Genomic DNA, 20,853 nt, shown 5'->3' on the forward strand with positions numbered 1-20,853 from the left:
GAGGATAATGCCACTATAACAAGGCTAATCGGCCTGAGTTATAGATCATTGCGAGCAAATGATGACGGGTCATTCCCAAGAAGGATAACCAAGCACTGTGGATGTCACATGGCGACTGCATATACAGGGGTCAACAACAGCCACATCCAGATGTAGCAGTTATAGCGTCCAGCACGACCAACATTACGTGGGCCTAATAATCTGAAGATAGCTTTTATTGTAGAACTCACTCTCCATTGTCCGCAATGAGAACGAATAACATCGTCCTGGGCGGTGAGCCTTTCACAGTCGGCAGAAACCGAGCTTCCGCCTGACTTGGCCTCAATGAACCAATGAGGTCATGACGAGACAGCTGTCCGCCCTGAGCCTGACGCAGGCGCATTTACCACGTACAAAGGCTCAATGGCCTTACGTTCATCTCATCCTGATCGTCGGTGACCATCTCACATGCCTTCTTCAGATGCCTCTCACTTCTTCCTTATATCTGATATTCCTTCCATGCCACTTTTTTGGTTATTTTTTGGTGCCCATCCCGATAAACCACCATGCCGCCACCATCACTTTTGCAGCTCTGCACGGCGACTGCGATTAGGAACGTGAAACGTATGCAACGCCCAATCTCACCCCTAGAAGACCTCAACAGAGTACTAACAAATCGACGCTTATACAGAGTTAAATGACATCGGCAACATTCCCTATGTACTTGCTCGTCCATTTCTACTGAAAGTGGAGAGTCCTGAGAAACTGGTGAGTCTGTAGCGGAAATCTCCCGTCCATCGTCAGTGCCCCCTTTGACTAACAGGCAAACTCACCCCACATTACAGAGAACTCTGGAGCTACAGTCCCCACATTTGATGCGAGATGACGAGGAACTCTGGCTAGAGTTCATTAAAAGAGATATCCCGCGATGGGACGAATATGATCTGCCTGAGAAACCCGATTGTTGGTATGACGTATATTGTGACCTCCGGGAACAAGTCCAACGGGCAGTGGAAGAGGATGCTGAAAAGCTGAAGATGGCTTTAGATGGCATCAGCTCGGAGCGTCAGGAGAAGAGTGCCAAACTCGTTACCGACCGACGAATTATCGGTCTTCCCCGAGAGAGGCCGACCGCGAGGCAACGATATGCTTCATACGATCGGAGATTTGGCGGCTCACCAACGTCGTCATCCTCAATGCCCCCCTGGGCTTTTGGTAGGCCGAGGGAGACAAAGAAGAAGAATAGTATATTCACGGCGACGAAGAGGAATAACGTTCTTGCTGTGCCCACAAAGCACCTTAATAACAGAGCTACCCAGGTCAGACAGGCTCCGCGCTCTCTTATCGAAGACCATATACGTCCTGCTGAGCCCCCTGTCGCTCGACGCAAGGAGGCCCCAGCTCTGAGGGTGCCCGGTCGATCGCGTCCCCAGATGAGTGCGCCCTCCGTGAGCCAGAATAGTCTGGAAGTTGGTCCCAGCTTGCGGGAAAGAGAGGCTCGTTTACGAGCAATAACCCAATCGTATAGCCCTGCCACATCCGATAGGCCTATGGCAGGAAGAAGTGCACAGACATCACAGCCAACGAGAGGCCCGTCCGGGTCTCTATCAGGGGCTGCGGTCAAGAAACAGACCTCCCAACCGCTCGGTAGCAGTGCGACTGGCTCTCATCAGAAGTCTGCCGTAGAGGACATGCCAGCGTCTCCGCCACAGCCACCCCGTCCGGCAGTGGTCCGCAAACGTCCTGCCCCGAACCTCTTCATTCAACCAAAGAAGAAGAAACTGAACTGATTGGACATATGCTGGTCCCAAGAAGTCAACCTGCATTATTAGATACACAAATCACTCATAATATATAGGAATGGCGTTCAGTACTGGCGTGAGTCTGGTTCATCGTTTCAGCTGATGGCGTTTTGCAAATGATACCACAGAAGGCGTTCTTTCGATCTCATATACCTGGATCTCGCAGGCTCAGGTCGGGTGCTATAATAGGCATTTTGCATCTTCCACTGGGGATCTCACAACTTATATCGGTAGTCTGCTGCGCAGCAATATGTTTGGCGAATTCGATGAAGTGCAACCTTTGGTTCTCGAGCATATCATCCCTTGTCTCTATATCAATCATGTTTATACCCTCCTCTTATCACATTACAGGCTGCCCACTCAGTCTCAACTTATATAAGAAACCAATCACACATATCAATCCCCACTCCCCATCTTCACAGGGGATATCAGATGATCAACTCCACTAACCCATCTCCATCTTCTGTAAAGTGTATGTAAAAAACTGTCATTACTGCATTGTTGGTTTGTAGCTCATTAAAACCCCCCACCCAGCCCCGGGATCGAAACCTACATGCATGCTCATAGCCCCGAAACAAGAAACCAACGCTACAAAGCGTTCAGAATACCGGCCCTGAAGCACCATACAGATATTTTCCTCTTTACTCCATCCCCCTTCTGTCACACCACACACATTCACAAGCATCCACCACGCAGGGCAAGAACAAGGTGTAGCGTGGCACCACCTTCCAGGTTATATTCCGAAGCAGTCTTGTCGTCGGCCCTATGGTCACAGAAGTCTATCTATCAGCACTGGTGATCTATAACATAGCGATCATACATCCCCCGGGATTAGGAATAGGGAAATACGGGTATATGCATACATCTGCTTTCCACCGAAAATCAGTCGCTGCTGAACAGGAGGAATACCCTCTTTCTCTTCGACGCGCTCCTTTATCCGGGAAACCTGCGCAAGTAATTGTCAGCGATCGGTTGCGCGAAGAATGTATCAGTAGGGTAGATGGGTAGCTGGTCGTGTGTGAGCGGAGGTTATTGCAGCCCGGCTGGATAGGCCAGCTAGGCTAGCTAAACAATCACCACGCGCGGATTGGGCGAGATCGCAAGAATAGATGTTGTCTGTGAATGGGTGCGTGTATGTATGTACCTTGTAATCAGGCTCGATGTCCAACTCGATCTCCTTTCCGGTAAGGGTACGGACTCTGTTGAGGTTGACACCGGTTAACATTTGCTATCGCGACAGAGGGGAGGCTATCTGCGTCATGGGGGCGGAGGACAACAACTCACTTGATCAACATTTTTGAGGTAAGATAGATAGCGACTGTAAGGTATTCGTAGAGTTTAAGTTGTTATAGTAGTAGAGGAAATAATAAGGACGAGTAATTTTTCAAGGAACAAAACGCTCTAATATAATAGTAGCGAAGAGAACGACGATGTTGGTGGTGGTGGAGGTTGTTGTTGACTGGGCTCAGCTGGTGACGGAAAGCTTCGGCGGGGTTTTTGGTGGGGCATCAAAATAACTACGGAGTAAGCCGCTTCATTGTGACTAGTTAACTACTTTTGCCCCGGCCGAGATGAACGTCGGTGTTCGGGTTGTATGAGAGGGTGTAGTAGTTTATATGGTTTTGTTGGATTGTATTGAGTAATGGTGATTTTCTTTTACTTGTTAAGTTGCAGATATTCTGCGCTAATTGTTCGAAATATGCTTCGGCTGCTTGTAATGGTCTCAATGTACCCTGAACGGGACTGGGATATATATAGCACCAGCCCTTGGCGATCTGTTCAATCCTACTCAAACATCCCTCAAACACCACCATTCTACGAAATTGCTCAAAAAGCACACTGTCAATAGGCGTCACATCCTGCACCATGGAAAGCACTGTCGAAGAAGCCAATCCATTTGACGTTCTCATTGCAGAATGTCAAGATGACCCAGTACAACTCCCAACAGCTCTTTTAAGAACAACATTCCTGATAAACCCGATCACAGAAACAAGTCCAAGCTCGATATGAAGCTCACCGGTCCAACCGCAACAAGCAATACAGAGAAAAGCTCCTCAGCCCCGATTTCAAAGGCTGGCAGCTTGACGATATCCTGAAAAAGTTGCATGCAAGCGCCAACGGCGAAACACTGCCTTTTGTCGATCCTCGGCATAACCTCACACTATACGCTCGACCCCCGCAGCATATCCGGGACTTAGTCGCTGAGGTCCAACAGGCCATTCGAGAAATTGCCCCAAGTTAGTTCTATCTTGCCTTTGCGGGGCACTCTCTGTATCCCCTGTGCTGTATTGCCTGGTTCAACTGATCGGTTCCATTTCACCCCTTTTTGCTAGGCATATGGTTCACACCCCCAGAGCAATTGCATATGACTACATTAGAGATCGCCAGCTGTCGACCTGAGCCGGAGGTTGAAGGATTGGTTTCTCATCTCCAGGGTAGTGGCGTCGTGCCGAAGCTGGTGGATTTTCTATTTCATCATCGAACACGGCTGATTAAGCCTTTGATCAGTTACGATGCAACTGCCATGGCGCTGAGTTTTGTCCCTGCTGCTGGAGAAGAGACTACAACTGCCCACAATGTGGACGGCGATGGATACACTTATCACCATCTGCGACGTAATGTTTCGAGTATTGTCACAGCGACGGGATTGCAGATGAAACCGAGGTATATTGCACTCTCAGCACATATTACGATTGCGCGGTTCATCACCCGGGACGGATTTTTGATAGACAACCCCAATGAAGCGGAAGACGAAGCGGTGGACCATGCGCGGGTGGCCGCACTGGTAGAGAGGGTGGAGAAGATTAATGAGATGCTCCGGACGAAATACTGGTTTCAAGGAGACGGAGCCATCTCTGGGAAAGGGGAATGGCTTGTCGGACAGGAAAAAGGGCTGGAATTTTGTAAAGGAACGTCTTTCTACGGCGGAGGAGAAGCCGTTGTTGTCGGCAAAGGCTTTCAGTAAAGGGTCTCTGATTAGCAACAACCCAGTACGAATAACCTAGACAGTGGGTGAGCGAATGAATACGATTCGATAGATAACTATGGGGATGGTATGGGTCTTTGCCTGAGGCAGCCACTAACCACGGGCGGTCTTGGCGGGTGGCACACAAACGCGGTTAGGCCGCACCCTAAGCGAACGAAATCCCACAACACACGGCCAGCCCAACTCGATCCTCCCGACAAGAGACTATCAACGACCACCAAGTTCGCGATCCGGCCAAGTCAGTCAAAATGGTAAGGATATTGTTCTGATCGTTTATCAGTCTTATTTCCGTGTTCCTGGGCGTCGGAGAAGTGTTTTCGGTCAATCGACATACTACGAGATGGGACGATATACGGCAATCTTTTTTCCACGGCGAACCGAGTTGAAAAGCGGCACTATACGAAGCGCAACGATCGAAGCTGCAAAACGAAAATCCTGAGCTGTCAAAATAAATGCAAAATGGTTAAAAGAGATGGAATTTTCGACCGGGGAAATGCCCCGCGATTAATTGTGGGATGAAGTGAGAGATGCTGAGTGCGACCGAAACCATTGAAAAATCGAACTGCTCTTGAGTGACGACACCCTTGCTATATCAGCATCTGCTTTTTTCTCGCTTCTTCGAACCAATACCATTCCCACCGTGAAACACCATCTCCGACGACGAGGAACTCAGGAACAGACTGCGGACGTTCTATAATACCATCCTACCACAGCAGGGGCTGATCAAACTTCTCTCGCTTTCAGGTCAACGTTCCGAAAACCCGCCGGACGTACTGCAAGTCCAAGGAGTGCCACAAGCACACCCAGCACAAGGTCACCCAGTACAAGGCTGGAAAGGTGAACACTGCCCAAGCAACCGAGCCTACCGCGCGACCTATGCTGATGCAATCATGATTCTCTACAGGCCTCCCTGTTCGCCCAGGGTAAGCGTCGTTACGACCGGAAGCAGAGCGGTTATGGTGGTCAGACCAAGCCCGTCTTCCACAAGAAGGCCAAGACCACCAAGAAGATCGTTCTCCGTCTTGAGTGCACTGCTTGCAAGACCAAGAAGCAGCTTTCTCTGAAGCGCTGCAAGCACTTCGAGCTTGGGTACGTTCTTCTGCCTAGCATACAATCGATAGGTGATGCTAACCACATCTTTTTCTTTCTCAACAGTGGTGACAAGAAGACCAAGGGTGCTGCTCTTGTCTTCTAAATTTGCGGTTTTCTTGTTCGGCTCTGGGTTTCATGCATTGCACAGACCGCAATGCTGCGGCGGCGGCTATGACATCGGCAATGGAAGATGGAATAGGATCTCATATTCAAGAAAAAAATGAAAGAATATATGACTCCTAGTTGATGAGTCTCTTGACGAACTATTGTGCTGCATCGTGGTGTAGGGAGTGTAGAGAAGATGAATTTCCCTGAAATTAACGTGACGTAGAGCACTATAACCCGGCTGCGCCTTATCTTGATATCGTCAAGGGTCTTGCCTTACCAACAGCGTTATCATCTACCACGACTCATGTTCCCACCCAAGTGTCTGATAAGACGCGCTAAACTACTCCGAGATTATAGTATGTCCGGAAAATGTTGAACGCACCAAGTGTTAGTCGCCTCGATTAAGATTAGAAGGTTATCAACTATCTACCTAGCATCTATCATCACAGGATCTATATGATTCCGAAGCTAGGGCAGAATTACCGTAGTTTCAGCCTCAATGTTCAAATCATCTATTTTCCTCCTTGAAGTATCTATAAGCGTATAGAAATATCAAAGTCTGGCCTAATCTGCAACATATTGGACGGTTCCTGTATAGCCTCCACATGCGATGAAACTTACTAAGATTCGTTCGGGCTTGTTAGCTATTTTATGACGATAAAGAAGCTGTCTGTGAAACGTTGAGCCATAATCAAAAAGGGATTTGTTCATTCTATTAGTGCTAGCTAAGTACCGTAATGAAAAGGGCACTACCGCTATGCAGTTCTGCAACCAGCGGGTGCGGCGGTCAATGATCAGTTTTCTGCCACCAAGAGAAAACGAACAGTTTCGCAACTGAGTTTTCTGGGACTGTAGTTTCTTAAATCCGCTTAAACCCGGGGTTTTGGAACGAGGTTCGCTAGGTTCTGCCGCTTGAGGCGGTATAGGAAGCGGTGAGATATTGGCTCTTCAATGGTTCTTGGGGTACGGAGTACGGTGATGGGATTGATTGTAGGACCTTGAGGCTCATTGATCAGAAGAAAGCAGGCTTGAAGTACTCTGTAGCTATTTAAGGATGGGAAGCTATTCTGTGGTCTTTTACTGTGTTTGAGGTCTTCGATATGGCATACACACAACACGTAGCTAGCTAGCTCCTCTGCCAAAGAATACCACCTCATTTGCTTCCTCCGTGGAGTACTCCGTTCGCCAGTCACACAACACACAGCCGCTACGCCATACATTGACCTTGGAAGAATTCCATCGTTGGACTTTTGCTTAATTGCTACTCTGTACTAGACAGTATTTGGACACCCAGTGAATTTACTCCTTCACTAGCTAGCTAGTACTCTATACAGAGACACTTCTTCTCCAACCAGTCGGACAAGCCGACCAATTTGATGAAAAAGGTGTTCGCGTCGATCGGGGGTAGTGTAAGCCCGATGACACTGTGTAGCAAGACATGCGCAAGCACAGAGGTCCCGCCACGGGGTGCAAAAATAAGATTAATCAATGTTGTGTTCCTTAGAACACTTTCAGAGATTAAACTGAAAAGAACAGATACTACACTTGATCTAAGCCAAAAGGCAAAGAGAGCTGGAGAAGAAAAGAAGAAAAAGTCTAAAGAGAGGGCGGGTGCAGCGAGACTTTATACCCTGGCGGCTTGGGTGGAATGGCACTAGTGTGACTAGTGTCGATTAAGCGAGGAATTTGCCGGGTGTTGTGTAGTGGGAAGCGAGTCCTTCCGCTTTGGGGTTAGTGGATTGGTGCCTGTTTGTCTACGGAGTAGGCCGTTAATGGGTTTGCGGAGTATACTGGCGAGATGTTTCTGACTGTCCCTTCACCAACTTTGATTGTTGCATCGATTTTAGGGTGGTTAGGTCTCCATGGAATCAAAGCTGTGACATACTACCAGTCTAGATTTGCCATACAGTGGGCATGAAGCGGGTATGTCTTCACTGGTAGTAGTACCACTAGTCTTATAGCTGTGTTAGATATATATTATATGGTGCATCTAATAGTCACAATACTAGTGCTGTAAATATACGTAGGCTTAGAAAAGTGGCATGATGACTGCAGTAGTGTTATCGATCTCGGAGATTAGACAAAAATCCAGCCTAGCACGATCTACTCTCAACCCTTGTACATGAGTTTTCTACAAATCATGTGTTGTTTCCATGTACACATGGCTGCAGAGGGGGGAAGTAATCAATTGCGGGAAGTCACAAGACGACGGACTTTTGGACATTTCGAACATTGGAAAAGATCTCCCCTTTCCCCTCCCGTAATCACTCTAGTTCGCACTTTCTTTGGAACACACTTCTCCAATTGCTCAAGCCTTTTTTGGTGTGATTGTCGCTCCAGTCTTTGCTCTAACCGCGTTGAAAAGTATGCCGCATGGATCAAGCTCACTCCAACCATTCTTCCGGCCGATAGAAGAGACAAGTCAATGATGCGAAGAGGCCTGTCTTGAGAGGTCACCCCCACGCCTCTCCCGAACCTAAAACATCTACTACTAGATCCCCAGACTTGAATGCGGGGAAACCCCAGTGCTTGAACTCTTAGCCCCACATAATACGGTCCTCACGACTCCATGATCGGGTCTGCCCTACCAAGTCTTTGTACGTTATGCGCCCTTCGGTCGGTCATACTCCGAGTGGCTGCGATCATGACGCACCCTCGGCTGAATGGTCATTGGCACGGCCTGCTTGACGTAGGACAGACAGCAGTTATGTTAAGACGGCGCTTTTCCCTTGCAGGGGGGCTATCGATATGTGATCTCTAATCGTCCTCTTTTCACCTGTGCCCCGCGATTGTCAAGATGGCTGCGTGGTTTACGATTGGCGTTGCGCTGTTTGCTGCAATCGGAACCTTTCTTTTCGTGAGTACCAATCTTTACTCAGGTGATTGCTCTATCTGTCTTGAGCCCCGGCTAAAAGACTCATACGTAGGGATTCGATACGGGCATCGCTACGACAAGTAAGAATAGCAAATGGTCACTCTGCGGTTATGACTGACAAAACTAGCAATCGCTCATCAAAGCTGGATAAATTACATGAACAACCCTTCCAATGGCCTCACCGGTGCTGTATGTCTATGATCATCGCTTTTCACTGAAAATAGAGCTGAGAAGGTCTAGGTTGTCTCAGTTTACATTGCCGGCGAAGCAGTCGGTGCACTCACTCAGACTGCAGTCGGAGATAAACTTGGACGTCTTCGATTTATGGAGCTACTGTGTGTAGTCGTCACAATTGGTACAGCCATTCAGACAGCTTCATTCAATATCGGAATGTTCCTTGCTGGGCGTGCGTTAGCTGGCTATGCAGTCGGGTGAGTTTTCTTCACTAACTATGGGGAGAAAATTACTTTGAAGCATAGCTAATCATACCGTACTTGCTTAGTGGTCTTGTCGCTACGGTTCCCATATATTTGAGCGAAATCTCAGACCCTCGCTATCGCGGCCTGATCGGTGGCATTTCAGGGTGCGGCATCTCCTTCGGAACGATGGCCTCCAACTGGATCGGATATGCTTGCAGCTACGCGCCTTATGGACCAGTTCAATGGAGACTTCCTCTTGGAATACAAGTGCCTTGGGGTGTCATCATGTTCTTTGGACTGATCACCTTTATGCCCGACTCCTCGCGCCATCTGATCCGTAAAGGGAAAGTTGAACAGGCGCAGGTCCAGTATAAGAGGATCCGTCGAGGTGTGCCTGCGGATGAACTCCAGCAGGAGTTTGCCGCGATGGTGGCGCAAATTGAATACGAGAAGGAGCGAGAAATAACTTCTTACAAGGATATATTTAGACTGTTTAGACGCCGTGCATTAGTGTAAGTCGTTCACAATTCTGACCAAAGTGTACCCGCGCTCTGATACGCCCATAGATCGATTACTGTGCAGACCATGACTAGTCTTACCGGTGTGAATGTGATACAAGTGAGTGACCCTACAATCCGCATTAAGGACAAGATGGATTCTAACCAGTATCTAGTACTATCAAAGTTAGTATTAAATCTTAGCCCCCTTTCTCCCTCTAGCCTCGGCCTCTTCATCCCATACTCACGACCAACAGCAACTCTATACAAATCCCTCGGAATAGACTCGCATACTATCCTTGCACTAGCCGCTGTATACGGCACAGTGGCATTCATCTTCAACTGCCTCACAACGAAATACCTAACCGACCAATGGGGTCGCCGGAAGTACATCACCCTCTTGCTAAACCAGCCATATCACATACCTAACAAAATACAGAATGCTTCTATCCGGCTTGGGCGGAATCATTATCGTTGAGATCTACGCAGCCGTCATGCAGCGCGAGTTCCAAAACACCGACAACCGAGTCGGAAAAGGCTTTGCCATTCTGGGAATCTATCTCTTCGTGGTAGCATACTGTACGTCACCAAGTATCTCCCCAACTCAACACATAGAGATGAAACTAACACAGAATACCTCGGATAAAACAGACGGCATGCTCAACAGCACAACCTGGCTCTACGGCGCCGAGGTCCTCCCCATAGCTCTCCGAAGCAAAGTAATGGGTCTCGCAGCAGCATCACACTTTATCGTCAACGTAGCCAGTTAGTCAATACCCCTCCCATACATCCATCCCCTTACTCCCCCAACCCACATCACCCGCACACCATCAATACCAAAGTATTAATACTAACCAACCACAATTTGGCAGTTACCGAAGCCGGCCCCAGTGCATTTGCCAACATCGGCGAAAACTACTATTACGTTTTCGTAGCATGCACTGTCTTTTTCTTTACGGTGGCTTATTTTTACTTTCCGTGAGTGGATACTTCTCCCCTATCATCAATGGCTGTGAACTAATTTGACTCCCCTCTGGGTACTAGTGAAACCAAACAACGTACACTTGAAGAGATCGCGGCATCCTTTGGAGATAAGGTCATTACATCTGACAAGCGAGGTGATGGTGAGGATGAGGATCCAGATGCGAAATGTACTTCTGAACGTGTTGAGGTGGTATATGATGAGAGGGCCTGATTGATTTCCCACTTGACTGATAGGAGAATGGGGTTGGTTTGGTCGTTAGACATGCAGGAATTGTTCTACTGGGACTTGGTGGGGTTGACGACGTTATTGATACTACGTTTTGTAAGTTGGTAATAAGAATATCATTAGTAGCCGAAATGAATGACCGCCTCTACTATATTGCGGGATTTTCTTAGGTAAGATTATCAGAGTTCGTGATTTTCTTTTCGTTGGTTATCGTAAGGGGTGTCTGGAAGCAGCTCTGCCTATAGCCATTTGATGTCGGGGCTAGTAGGCTGTTTACCCGAGACTCGTGTCATTAACCATCCAGAGACATGAAATATGCATGTCACGTTATGCTCGCTGTCTAGAGATAGGCGGCGCGCTTATCGTTTGATTCGCAGCTGAAAGACACAGCCAGGTGGTGGCGTATCTTCCAAACCGTGTATGAGTCATAGACACGCTCGTGCCTCCCGTTGTAGGTCGTTGCATGTTCAGCAAGGTGCCTCAGGCGGCCTGAGTCATGTTGCTGTATCTCATGGCTCCTTGAGCGGTATTAGGCAGCACAGAGAATGAGAAACATGTGGTCTGTCGCATCATGGTTTTGTGTAATGTGTGTCTGTCTGCTCTGGTGCCTACCCTCGTTCGAAAAGGAACTTCCAACCGTCCCAGTAAACAGACGTGGGACTGACCCAACTCTGAGGTTGGAGCTGGGCAAAGAGCGGCTCCATGATGTACTCGGGAGCTATGGGCGACAGGTCGTGCGTTAGGTCACTTGGGGAGCTTATGAGACCCGTGTTTGGGTCCACAGTCAAGACTGCTTGTTGGCCTCTGGTGCAGGCCATGTCACTAGGGATTTGTGTCCCATTAGCTATGATATCTTTTGGAGGGGCTGAACTAGTGTAGGACACTAGAACCCCCATAAAAGAAAGAGAGGTACTCACATGAGCCGACGCAGGACGGGGACCGCTTTGCTGCAGAAATTGCTGCGATTTGATAGAGCAGCAAACACGTCCATCGACTTCCAGAGCATATCTTTTATCTCGACAAATTCAAATTGACTCTCAGGATACATCAATGTCACTGACAAGACTACAGCTGCGTGGAAAGCATGGAAGCTTCCAAGCCCACAGTTGTACCATTTGTATGAGGCGAACTGGGGCGACTCATGGAGCGAGTGATAGATCGAGAGAGATGCCTTTGCAGAAGCCACACACTTCGTTCTCGCGGCGTACGTTTCTGGTGTAAATTCACCTTGGAGGTAGCAGCAGAGTCCTGGTCGAAGTAGAAGCAAAAGTAGCTGGTGGATATAGCTATAAAGAATATTGAGATTGGCGACATGATGTACTGGCAGAGGCTCAAGGTTGGGGTTAACCTGATATCGCCTGTCACATATCTCATGAACGGCCAAAACCTGCGCTTCAAGTTGAGAGAGGCTGAACTTGGGACAGAAGCTAAAAAGTGTCTGACAGATCATAGACAAGACCTTGTCCAATCGAAATTCAAGCAGGAAATACGTCATTTGCGTTGGACGGGTCGATTGCTCAGATAAAGAGCCCGTGAGTAGGTCCACGTCGTTGATTTCCAAGGGAGGCTTCACACCTTGAGAGGGGATGTGATGGCCGAGATGGCCAAATACTGTATTCTGAGTAGTATAAAGCATGGTTACTCCTGCCCAAGCTCGTCTGCGCTCTTCACGCTCAATAGGCCCAAGCGGGAATCGATCTGGGTCAACATGACAGCCCATGGATATGGCGACATGATGTGTGAAGCCTAAAAGAGTCCAGGTAGGAAGCCCCCGGTGAACACGGGCATAATTTATCAGGATTAGTGATTGGAGAGAATTGATGGAGTGACGAGAGAGGACATCATCTGCGGCCAGACAGCGCAGTGAGGCAGATCGATACCGCGATGATAGGATTTTGATGTTACGGGTGACAGTCTTCTCCCGACCTAAATCGGAAAGTAACGGCTCGTCATCCTCGAGCGCTGTGACGGCAATTCCCAGAATGGCAAACAGTAGCGCGATCCATGCTGTTGTGACGCTGCTAGAATCATGACAAAACTGTTGGTATTCGGCCTCAAATGTCAGGTCATGCAGAATATGAAACATCTAGGTCTCGGATTAGCAGTGATACTATAGGTGAAAGAGGCTTTGTGAGGATAAAACTCAAGCAATGGTTTAACATACTGGAGAGAATACTTGAAAGTAGACATTCTTCAACGCATCGCAATACCGACGTGGCGGCAGAATAGCAACCAGCTCTTCCCTGGAAACCGAGTTTTTCGCCAACGGAATTTGCAGGTCGTCGCTCTCATCTGGTATTTCACTATCTACACTGGGAAGTGAAGAGCCTGTACCGGTAGGACTCAGTTGAAGTTGGTTGGCATTGGTTGCGTATGGTAGATACCGAACGTATCCAGATGCAAAGCTCTGAAGAGTGCCAACGTTAGTTAACAAGGGGCTTCTCAGATTGCTAGGCTTTAACTCGACACCTCTATCAGACTCAAGGAAGCTGCTCGTAGCACTAGGGGAATTTTGCGGGGACACAGAGGCACTTGATTGTGATTGCGCCTGTCTCTGAAGTAGCTCTTCCAGGTCGCGGATCCGTGCGAGCAGATGTGTCTGCCCTGCCGCCTCTGCTGTTAAGGCATGCTCGGAGGACAGCCTGGGCTGACCTAGGTATATGCAATCCTCAGCGCCCAATCCTCGACGAACACAGGTCTGGCACGGACGCCCGTCACGAGAGCAGCGTATCTTTCTCGAGCGACATGCTTGGCAACTTATGGGTAATCGCTTGCTGCTTGAGCGACTTGAGGTGGCCATGCTGATTAGGAGTGCTGGGCGGACGAGAATTAAAAGCAAATTTTGGGTTTTAGAGGCTCAGTTAGCCTCCACTATGTTGGATAAGGTTGGCGGGTGCGGTAAAAAGGAAACGGAGGATAGCTGTAGACCCAGCCGCAGGGAATGAGGCCCAGTGAAACTGACTTGGTAAGGCTCGAGATGACTGGAATAAACAAAAGATCATAGGCACAGAAGCCTTTAAGGGTACCTGGCGCTCTTTTAAACCGAATAATTCCTATCACAGATCTGCAAAGAATAAGAATGCATTGGGGGCCGACTGAGAGACAGGCACTATGCCAGAGCCTTTACCCCCAGTATGGGTCCCTTGGCGCATGTTTTTCTTTTTCTCTGTCTCTATTTCATTAATTCTCTGCAAGCATGCACCGGCGTCATTCCAGATAACCAAAAAGGGATCTAGCGACTGCAAAGGATTGCTCGAGCCAGAATAGCTGCGTCGCAGCATTTGAGATCTCTTTCCGATTTAGTTAGAGTGCATCATGCATTTAATTTGCATATCCCGTCTTCTTGGCCAGAGAGTGCATCAATTGAAAGCACTAGGGGCAAATTCTGACGCATGGAACTCTTCCAGAAACATACCGAATGTGAGCTAGTCACCGCGTGAGTGGATTTTACGAGATCCCTGTCATTCTGGGCCCGACGAGGAGACCAGTCGCAAGGGGCTGAGACGGATCGAGGATCGCAATGACGTTCCCCGGTACTCGGGTCTGTGGTATTAGTGGGTCCTAGGCTGAAGGCCGAACCTATTAGTTTCTCCCAATTGCTGCTTCATGGCCCGTCCAAACTCGCGTGGGATATAGCGGCTGAGGCTAAAGGGATCAGGAGACGTCACCGCCACGCAGAGAACTGCAAGAGGGCGGATGGATTCCACACACACCGTCTCAAGAAAGATTAGTGTATGGATTCCACACACACACACCGTCTCAAGAAAATTAGTTGCTCCGCTTGCTCTTCCTCGGGGTAGCCTGCCGGAAATCAACGAGTGTGGCGATTTGGCCCACGCTTCGACTACCCATCTCATGGCAACGGACGATCCGTCTGTGCGCATCGAAGATAGGCACCACTTGTAGAAAGGTTGGCCTTGATCTCCAGGGGCTATTCCTTAGCTTGTTCAATTGATCGAACCGGAAGAGGCATGCGGGCTAATCCAAAAGCAATACTATGAGATAACGCCGTGCAACAGAACCCATGTGGGCTAGATGGACCCCGGCATCAGAAGCTGGGGGTCAAAGCGCAAGAAGACCGCGTACAGATGGGGGCTTTTAGTGGGTTTTCATAGAAAGCCTCCGGGCACGCAAGTTAACTAAAGCTAACTGAATGCAGGGATTATCGTCGAGATAGTCTCTTTTCGGAAGGAGTCTAGAGGAATTGCATCGCCCCAAGCGCCAGAGCAGTTTGCGGATCTAAAAGGGACGGCAAGATCTCAACGGGCAAACATGGCTGACCGCTGCATGAGTAAAGCATTATGTCACACATCTGGGAGCCGAAGGAGAACTAGCGACACGCAAACAGCCAAGCGGAAAAAGTATGTACTTTGATCATGCATGATGTAGGTTAGTGATGCTAGCGGGATTTTCGTAGCATCCAATAGTCCGATGCATACGGACTGAACTCGGGCAAAGAATACTAAAAAGTGTGGGTGGCTCTAGCTGTTCGCGTGGCGAATTATGACCCACGGGTCGGAGGTTCGCCTAAAATTAGTGAGAAATCAGACTCCATAGAGGATGAGACGATACGAGGAAAGTGCAGACCCAGCAGACCACTTTGGCCTTGGCTAGTCCATTTCTTGTGAAGGAAATTAACTGCGAGAGGTCGCAATTGCGGTGCACAGTCTGGGGATCTCCGAAGTGCCTGGAAAGAGGACGTCAATCCTTGATGGGGGAGCATGTCAGAAGGGGGGAGGGAGTAGGGGCAAATCAAAGAAAGTTTGCCTGGGGAAAAAGTAAACATCGGGCAAAGGAAAAGAGGCAGATCAGAAGTCAAATGTGAAAGCGCCACCGCGGCTATTCGGAATCCAGTTCCGCACATTCTCGAAGTCCGAAAGGGTCTTGCAAGTCCGAGTTACACATGGCGAGACACTTGCATAGAAATTTCGAAGCAAGTTGTGGAAAAGAAATAAATGCATTTCTGGTCCACTGATTGACAGGCGGCATGCTTCCATGGTTTCTCGACAAGCCCAACCCACCAGGATCCGTGGAACCGGCCACCAGGAACAACTGGATCAAGTACAAGTCAACAACATGGGTATCCTATTCAATTTTGAGGGCATAGTTATGATATTAAGCGGGCCATGGGTGCCGAATGGGACAGAGTCCGAGGGATACAGACTATGTAGAGGCCGATGGTAAACAAGTCACTAATTAGTTAGCATCGGGCGCAATGTCAGCCTCGTTCATTCTTTGTGCGTTTGGGGTTCCGGGAAGGACCTCATGACTGTCACCCCAAGCAAGCCAAGAAGGACTCTGTGTACACTGTAAAGAAGTGAATCATTCGGATTGGTAAGGATGGGTTGATGCGGAAGAGTCAGAGAGAGGGAGGGAGGAAGGGAGTGAGAGAACAAGATACTCGAGTTTCTACAGTATCAGGGATGCTTCCTAATTGGGCCATCACGAGGTCTCGCCTTCACGTGGCCGATCAATTTCTTGTTTGGGTCAAATCAATCCAAATCAATCCAGTTCCAGTTCCATTCCATTCCCTCTCCATCATCTTCGTCATCTTCTCTTCCATTCTTGCCATCGCTTTTGTCTGTGATTTAAAGTCCGGTGGGATTAGAAATTAGAAGATCTCTCTGATTTCAAATTGAAGCCATCTCCACTCAGTTCCTGGAGATAGAAAGAAACCAGACTAGACTACTACTCCGACTGCTGCTAAGGATCCGCGTCTAGACACTTTACCAAGTGCCACTTGCTGTCCCGTCCATTTTACCCCTCCTCACACCAACAATCCCTATTACAACACCACTAGTATTACTACTCTTCGCTCAGCCACTGTTCGACTCTTTGACCATTCGCGCGCTTCGCCTGCTTCACTATCCTATCGTCGGGCATCTCTTGTCTCACCGTGGGATCCCTGATAATTTACACAGAACCATCAACCTCCTGCGTCAGTCAGTGTTGCCCGCCCGGCCATTTCGTCAGCCTTGCTAATACCCCACTTCCCTGCAGCCTCGCTTCCCATCTTTCAAATCTTCCATCTTCCTCTCCCTTCTAAACCTTGCCCCTTCTTCCCTTCTTGAGTTACCCTTCTTCCGTTATTTCATCCAAGTAAAACTATACCTACCATTTTTGAAGATCGTTAATCACCCCCTTTATGTCGACGTACATCTACAAAGAACGAGACCGTGAGCGGGAGTGGGACGAGCCCCGTTCTTCCACCGTCTCTATCAAGCGTTACGTCATACCCTCCGAAGACGAACGTGAGCGCGACTTTTTCTATCGCCGCGAGGACCCTGGTGATAGAGAGGTGGTGATTCGGCGCACGGTCGATCGTGAAGAACCTCTTACCGTGCAGCGCTACGAGCGTGAAGTTGATTATGACTCGCGCCCATATGACTATCGCTCCGAAAGAGACTATTACGAACGTGAGTACTATGCGCCCGAACGCATCCGCAGACATCCCGCCCCCATTGTCATTCGTGAAGCTCAGCCGGTAATCTTTCTTGAAGCCCGAGGTCCGGTCTACGTCAATCCGAGGGAGTCCGACTACGAAATCGTCCGCCGCTCTGAAGTAGACAGAGAGCCCGGAGGTTATTACTACCATCGCCGTGTTCGAGAATACGATGATGACCGCCGTACTCGACGGGAACTGAGCCCTAGTGACTCCATCTCTCAGGCTGCCCGCCATCGAGATGACCAGGAGGCGTATAGCAGTGACGACAGCATGGTTTACATCCGTAAAGAAGTTCGAGAATACGATGATAGCCCCCATCATCGGCGACATCTGGCCGAGGGTGCGCTAGCGGGTGTCGGTGCCGCAGAACTGCTTCGCAATCACCGCAAAAAAGAAGGGGAAGAAGTGTCGGATGGTGTGGGCCGCCTGGGCAGGGATGTCGGCGCGGGTGCTCTGGGGGCTGTTGCGGCAGAGGCAGTTTCGCGCGTTAGAGACCACTATCGCAGCAAAAGCCGACATCGCTCCCATTCGATTGATGATGGCAGAAGCTCTCACTCGCGCCATCACCATCACCATCACCACCACCGCCATAGCCATAGCCGTCGCAGCCGCAGCCGTTCACACTCCCACTCACGCGCCAGACATCTTGCGGAACTTGGCCTAGGCGCTGCTGCCATTGCCGGAGCCGTGGCGTTGGCGCGGAGTAAGTCAAATTCAAACAAAGACCGACGAAGCCGCTCACGCCATCGCCGCGCCTCGAGCTCGCGCAGATCGCTAAAGGATAGCCATGAAGAGACACGCAGCCAGTCGCAACGCAGGAAACATATGGCAGAGGCTGGCCTGGCTGGAGCGGCTGTAGCGGGGCTGGTGGAGAAGGCACGCAGCCGTTCCCGCTCTCGCAGACGCGAGTCTCGATCACACAGTGCTATCCGGAAGGCCCTCCCCGTGGTAGCAGCTGGACTCGGAACGGCAGCGGCAACGGGTCTCTACGAGAAGAATAAGGAAAAGAAAGAAGAGGAGGAGTCACGACGTCGGGAACGTCGACGGTCGAGGTCGCGGAGCCGGGCCCCGTCGGAGGTGTACCCTGATCCAACGAGGGACTCACCTGGCTTGATTGAATACGGCGATCATCCGGTCCATGGCAGCATACCTCCTAACTACTATGGTCGGCCAGTGAGCCCGCATGGATATTATTCCGACGCTTCTGATCCTGTAGCCAGCGGTGCTGCGGGGTTCGGCTCTTCCAGGCATCGAACACGCAGTCTCAGTCGCAGTCGCAGCCGCAGCCGGGGGGTTCGATACAGTAGCGACTCGTCTGACTCCGATGGAGGCAGCCGCCGCAGGCGTCGAAGCCGTCACGGCAAGAATCGCAGCCGTTCCCGCGAAATTGCCGAAGCTGCTTTAGCCGCCACGGGAGTTGGGTATGCGGCCCACAAGCTTTCACAGAGAAACGAACGCAAGAAAGCGGATAGGGACAGAGATAGGCCGGGTAAGCCTTGGTGATCTGCAGTAAAAAACAGGGCATTCCAAGCTGACGGTTGTCTGCTAGAATCCGATGAGGATGCACGCCGTGAGCCATATGACAACTCGTACAAAACTCCATTGCCCTATCCGGCGACACCTGCTGCAGCGCCTCGGCCAGTTGATGATCACCAGTATTATCCAAACGGCAACTACTTTCCGCCCCCTCCAGCGACAGGCCCACGCCCAGAACCGGCACCTTACAGCCCGGCTGACTATCCACACCCTCCTGGCCCGGTGCCACCTCAGTCGTACGATTATCCCTCTGGCCCTGGCCCAGACCCTTACGCTCCGCGGCCCCGCAGGGCAGACGAGAATGTGAGTGCATCGAACTATTCCCAGCCCACTGTCCAAGACCGCGCATTCGATGGTGGGTTCAGGAAGTCTGCCGCTAGTTGGGCTATTACTGACAGTGTCGCTTAGGTATAGACGTCCAGTCGCCGCTGAGAACTCCCCGTGCGAGGAGGCGCCGATCACGCGCTGCCAGCCAGCCTCCGGGGCCAAAGTCAGTCGTTTTTGATATCCAATCAGAGCATGAAAAGCAGAATGATCTCGGATACGAGACGGATGACAGCGATTCCACTATTGGGTCAATACATGGGAGCCGTCGCAACCGCCCTCGGGCTCGTCGACACTCTTCGTCGGAGCCATACTCTTCATACAAACGTAGTGATGCTCGCTCTGGGTCACAGGGCCAGCAGAATAATGCGACAGAGTCAGATTCTGATTCGACGATTGATCTGCCAGACCGGTTTGACTCGCATGGCCGGCTTCTGCCACAGCCCGACGATGATCCGCTGGCAGGTCGGCTTGAGCAGCTCATGAGGGGATTTGACCGAGTCTTTGCGTAATCATGGTGTTTATTGTCACCTTTCTTTTTTTTTCACTGTTTATGCCGCTTCTGCTTGACGAACGAAGTAATGATGATGGATGATCTGATTTGACACGTCTGTTCTAACGAGAATATTACGCTTTAACGGCCTCATGTACCTACCAAATGCTTCCCTCTTGTCAATGTGGCTTTGTCTATGCAGAATGAAATTGATAACGCCGGCGTTCGGCCGAACGATCTCGCAGATTTGATAGATCGTCCCGTTGAGGGAGATTTCCCAGTTCAAATGCCGATCTCTGCGTGCCTGCCTTGGACGAGGATGCATCTTCCAGGAAAGGGAAATGCCGGGCGTAACATGTGCAGATCTGCAACCCCAACAGCCGGACGATCTATGAACCAAACCAACCGACAGGTCAAGTTAACTGTATTCCCTCTCTCACTTACTGTGACTCACTGTGAAGAGAACAACTGTCATTCTTGGAGTGTTCGCATTGGATGTATCTTGCAGTTTGCATTATCCTCGGTCACAAGCACAGTCAGTCAGTCAGTAAGTAGTAGTAAGCCATTTCCATCCAAGGCAGCCAGAAGAAACAAGGCAACCGCCAGAACAAGAATCCTTCGGTTTATTTAGCTTGCATCGGGATCCTCCTATTGATGAGGAAATTATTTCCTTGTTCGCTTCTCGTCATTCCTCCTCCGCTGCCTGTTTTTCGTTCTTACCCACTTAGTAGCCTACTGCTTCTGTACCTGTGCATTAGACTACTTTCATCTACGTCAAGTAAAGTATACTTGAGATTAAAGCCAAGTTGCCTACTGAATATCAGGAACAAAAAAAAATAAAAATAAAAATAAAAAAAAAGAAAACCTTCAGCCAATTTAATCTATCCTATCCTTGCTTGACTAGCACTCCAAATAATGTTACTCAAATTGAATCAAGTGATCCACTACTACTACCAATACAAGTATTTACAGGTTAAGCATTATTAACCTTGCATACTTGATTCATACCCTTTCTCCCCCACCCATCCTCATCATCATCATCATCATATACGTCTCTTTCCACTTTTCTCACGTCCCTACATACAGT

General features: G+C 49.5%; 8 protein-coding genes across 8 annotated transcripts; 6 read left to right on the forward strand and 2 right to left on the reverse strand.

The window, feature by feature from the left end:
• The first annotated feature begins 253 nt into the window (after positions 1–253).
• Positions 254–2,178, forward strand: BO83DRAFT_381552 (elongin A domain-containing protein). Its single transcript, XM_025532019.1, has 3 exons — positions 254–603; positions 671–747; positions 825–2,178. The coding sequence occupies exons 1-3, from the start codon at positions 546–548 to the stop codon at positions 1,767–1,769; spliced, it is 1,080 nt and encodes a 359-aa protein (XP_025384368.1). The 5' UTR covers positions 254–545; the 3' UTR covers positions 1,770–2,178.
• Positions 2,179–2,392: 214 nt separating this feature from the next.
• BO83DRAFT_381553 (NEDD8 family protein RUB1) lies at positions 2,393–3,395 on the reverse strand. Its single transcript, XM_025532020.1, has 4 exons — positions 3,066–3,395; positions 2,926–2,980; positions 2,645–2,727; positions 2,393–2,544 (listed from the first exon to the last, which is right to left on the reverse strand). The coding sequence occupies exons 1-4, from the start codon at positions 3,074–3,076 to the stop codon at positions 2,457–2,459; spliced, it is 237 nt and encodes a 78-aa protein (XP_025384369.1). The 5' UTR covers positions 3,077–3,395; the 3' UTR covers positions 2,393–2,456.
• Positions 3,396–3,443: 48 nt separating this feature from the next.
• Positions 3,444–4,807, forward strand: BO83DRAFT_381554 (uncharacterized protein). Its single transcript, XM_025532021.1, has 3 exons — positions 3,444–3,713; positions 3,769–4,018; positions 4,115–4,807. Exons 1-3 carry the CDS (start codon positions 3,648–3,650, stop codon positions 4,744–4,746), a joined length of 948 nt encoding a protein of 315 aa, XP_025384370.1. The 5' UTR covers positions 3,444–3,647; the 3' UTR covers positions 4,747–4,807.
• A 208-nt stretch (positions 4,808–5,015) lies between these two features.
• BO83DRAFT_392270 (60S ribosomal protein eL42) lies at positions 5,016–5,962 on the forward strand (the record flags this gene model as incomplete). The annotated part of the gene is made up of 4 exons (XM_025532932.1): positions 5,016–5,018; positions 5,512–5,604; positions 5,672–5,856; positions 5,923–5,962. 4 exons carry the CDS (start codon positions 5,016–5,018, stop codon positions 5,960–5,962), a joined length of 321 nt encoding a protein of 106 aa, XP_025384371.1.
• Positions 5,963–8,729: 2,767 nt separating this feature from the next.
• hxt8 (putative MFS monosaccharide transporter (Hxt8)) lies at positions 8,730–11,026 on the forward strand. The gene is made up of 12 exons (XM_025529822.1): positions 8,730–8,824; positions 8,895–8,922; positions 8,970–9,031; positions 9,083–9,273; positions 9,345–9,773; positions 9,828–9,879; positions 9,935–9,944; positions 10,016–10,145; positions 10,198–10,337; positions 10,410–10,523; positions 10,631–10,736; positions 10,803–11,026. The coding sequence occupies exons 1-12, from the start codon at positions 8,765–8,767 to the stop codon at positions 10,951–10,953; spliced, it is 1,473 nt and encodes a 490-aa protein (XP_025384372.1). The 5' UTR covers positions 8,730–8,764; the 3' UTR covers positions 10,954–11,026.
• Positions 11,027–11,291: 265 nt separating this feature from the next.
• On the reverse strand, positions 11,292–13,923 carry BO83DRAFT_122933 (Zn(II)2Cys6 transcription factor). The gene is made up of 3 exons (XM_025526039.1): positions 13,133–13,923; positions 11,886–13,054; positions 11,292–11,790 (listed from the first exon to the last, which is right to left on the reverse strand). Exons 1-3 carry the CDS (start codon positions 13,766–13,768, stop codon positions 11,577–11,579), a joined length of 2,019 nt encoding a protein of 672 aa, XP_025384373.1. The 5' UTR covers positions 13,769–13,923; the 3' UTR covers positions 11,292–11,576.
• Positions 13,924–14,954: 1,031 nt separating this feature from the next.
• Positions 14,955–15,406, forward strand: BO83DRAFT_122848 (uncharacterized protein). The gene is made up of 2 exons (XM_025526038.1): positions 14,955–15,069; positions 15,128–15,406. The coding sequence occupies exons 1-2, from the start codon at positions 15,057–15,059 to the stop codon at positions 15,340–15,342; spliced, it is 228 nt and encodes a 75-aa protein (XP_025384374.1). The 5' UTR covers positions 14,955–15,056; the 3' UTR covers positions 15,343–15,406.
• A 1,707-nt stretch (positions 15,407–17,113) lies between these two features.
• On the forward strand, positions 17,114–20,548 carry BO83DRAFT_392273 (DUF3824 domain-containing protein; the record flags this gene model as incomplete). Its single annotated transcript, XM_025532933.1, has 5 exons — positions 17,114–18,902; positions 18,963–19,304; positions 19,358–19,773; positions 19,969–20,313; positions 20,525–20,548. The coding sequence occupies 5 exons, from the start codon at positions 17,114–17,116 to the stop codon at positions 20,546–20,548; spliced, it is 2,916 nt and encodes a 971-aa protein (XP_025384375.1).
• Between the last annotated feature and the right edge of the window lie 305 nt (positions 20,549–20,853).

Source organism: Aspergillus eucalypticola, assembly GCF_003184535.1.
Source record: "Aspergillus eucalypticola CBS 122712 chromosome Unknown BO83scaffold_28, whole genome shotgun sequence".
NCBI classification, from domain to species: domain Eukaryota; kingdom Fungi; phylum Ascomycota; class Eurotiomycetes; order Eurotiales; family Aspergillaceae; genus Aspergillus; species Aspergillus eucalypticola.

Bases quoted from the DNA above. Each gene is read 5' to 3' on its own strand.
- BO83DRAFT_381554 (XM_025532021.1), top strand. From the start codon at position 3,648: ATGGAAAGCACTGTCGAAGAAGCCAATCCATTTGACGTTCTCATTGCA. The intron at 3,714-3,768 runs GTACAACTCCCA...ACCCGATCACAG, and splicing joins CAGAATGTCAAGATGACCCA to AAACAAGTCCAAGCTCGATA. The intron at 4,019-4,114 runs GTTAGTTCTATC...CCTTTTTGCTAG, and splicing joins CATTCGAGAAATTGCCCCAA to GCATATGGTTCACACCCCCA.
- BO83DRAFT_381553 (XM_025532020.1), bottom strand. The intron at 2,728-2,925 runs GTACATACATAC...TTACTTGCGCAG, and splicing joins ACATCGAGCCTGATTACAAG to GTTTCCCGGATAAAGGAGCG. The intron at 2,545-2,644 runs GTATGCATATAC...CTGTGACCATAG, and splicing joins ATTTTCGGTGGAAAGCAGAT to GGCCGACGACAAGACTGCTT.
- BO83DRAFT_381552 (XM_025532019.1), top strand. From the start codon at position 546: ATGCCGCCACCATCACTTTTGCAGCTCTGCACGGCGACTGCGATTAGG. The intron at 604-670 runs GTATGCAACGCC...ACGCTTATACAG, and splicing joins TGCGATTAGGAACGTGAAAC to AGTTAAATGACATCGGCAAC. The intron at 748-824 runs GTGAGTCTGTAG...CCCACATTACAG, and splicing joins TGGAGAGTCCTGAGAAACTG to AGAACTCTGGAGCTACAGTC.
- hxt8 (XM_025529822.1), top strand. From the start codon at position 8,765: ATGGCTGCGTGGTTTACGATTGGCGTTGCGCTGTTTGCTGCAATCGGA. The intron at 9,032-9,082 runs GTATGTCTATGA...GAGAAGGTCTAG, and splicing joins CCAATGGCCTCACCGGTGCT to GTTGTCTCAGTTTACATTGC. The intron at 9,274-9,344 runs GTGAGTTTTCTT...GTACTTGCTTAG, and splicing joins TTAGCTGGCTATGCAGTCGG to TGGTCTTGTCGCTACGGTTC.
- BO83DRAFT_122933 (XM_025526039.1), bottom strand. From the start codon at position 13,768: ATGGCCACCTCAAGTCGCTCAAGCAGCAAGCGATTACCCATAAGTTGC. The intron at 13,055-13,132 runs GTATGTTAAACC...TCCGAGACCTAG, and splicing joins ACTTTCAAGTATTCTCTCCA to ATGTTTCATATTCTGCATGA. The intron at 11,791-11,885 runs GTGAGTACCTCT...ACAAATCCCTAG, and splicing joins CCCGTCCTGCGTCGGCTCAT to TGACATGGCCTGCACCAGAG.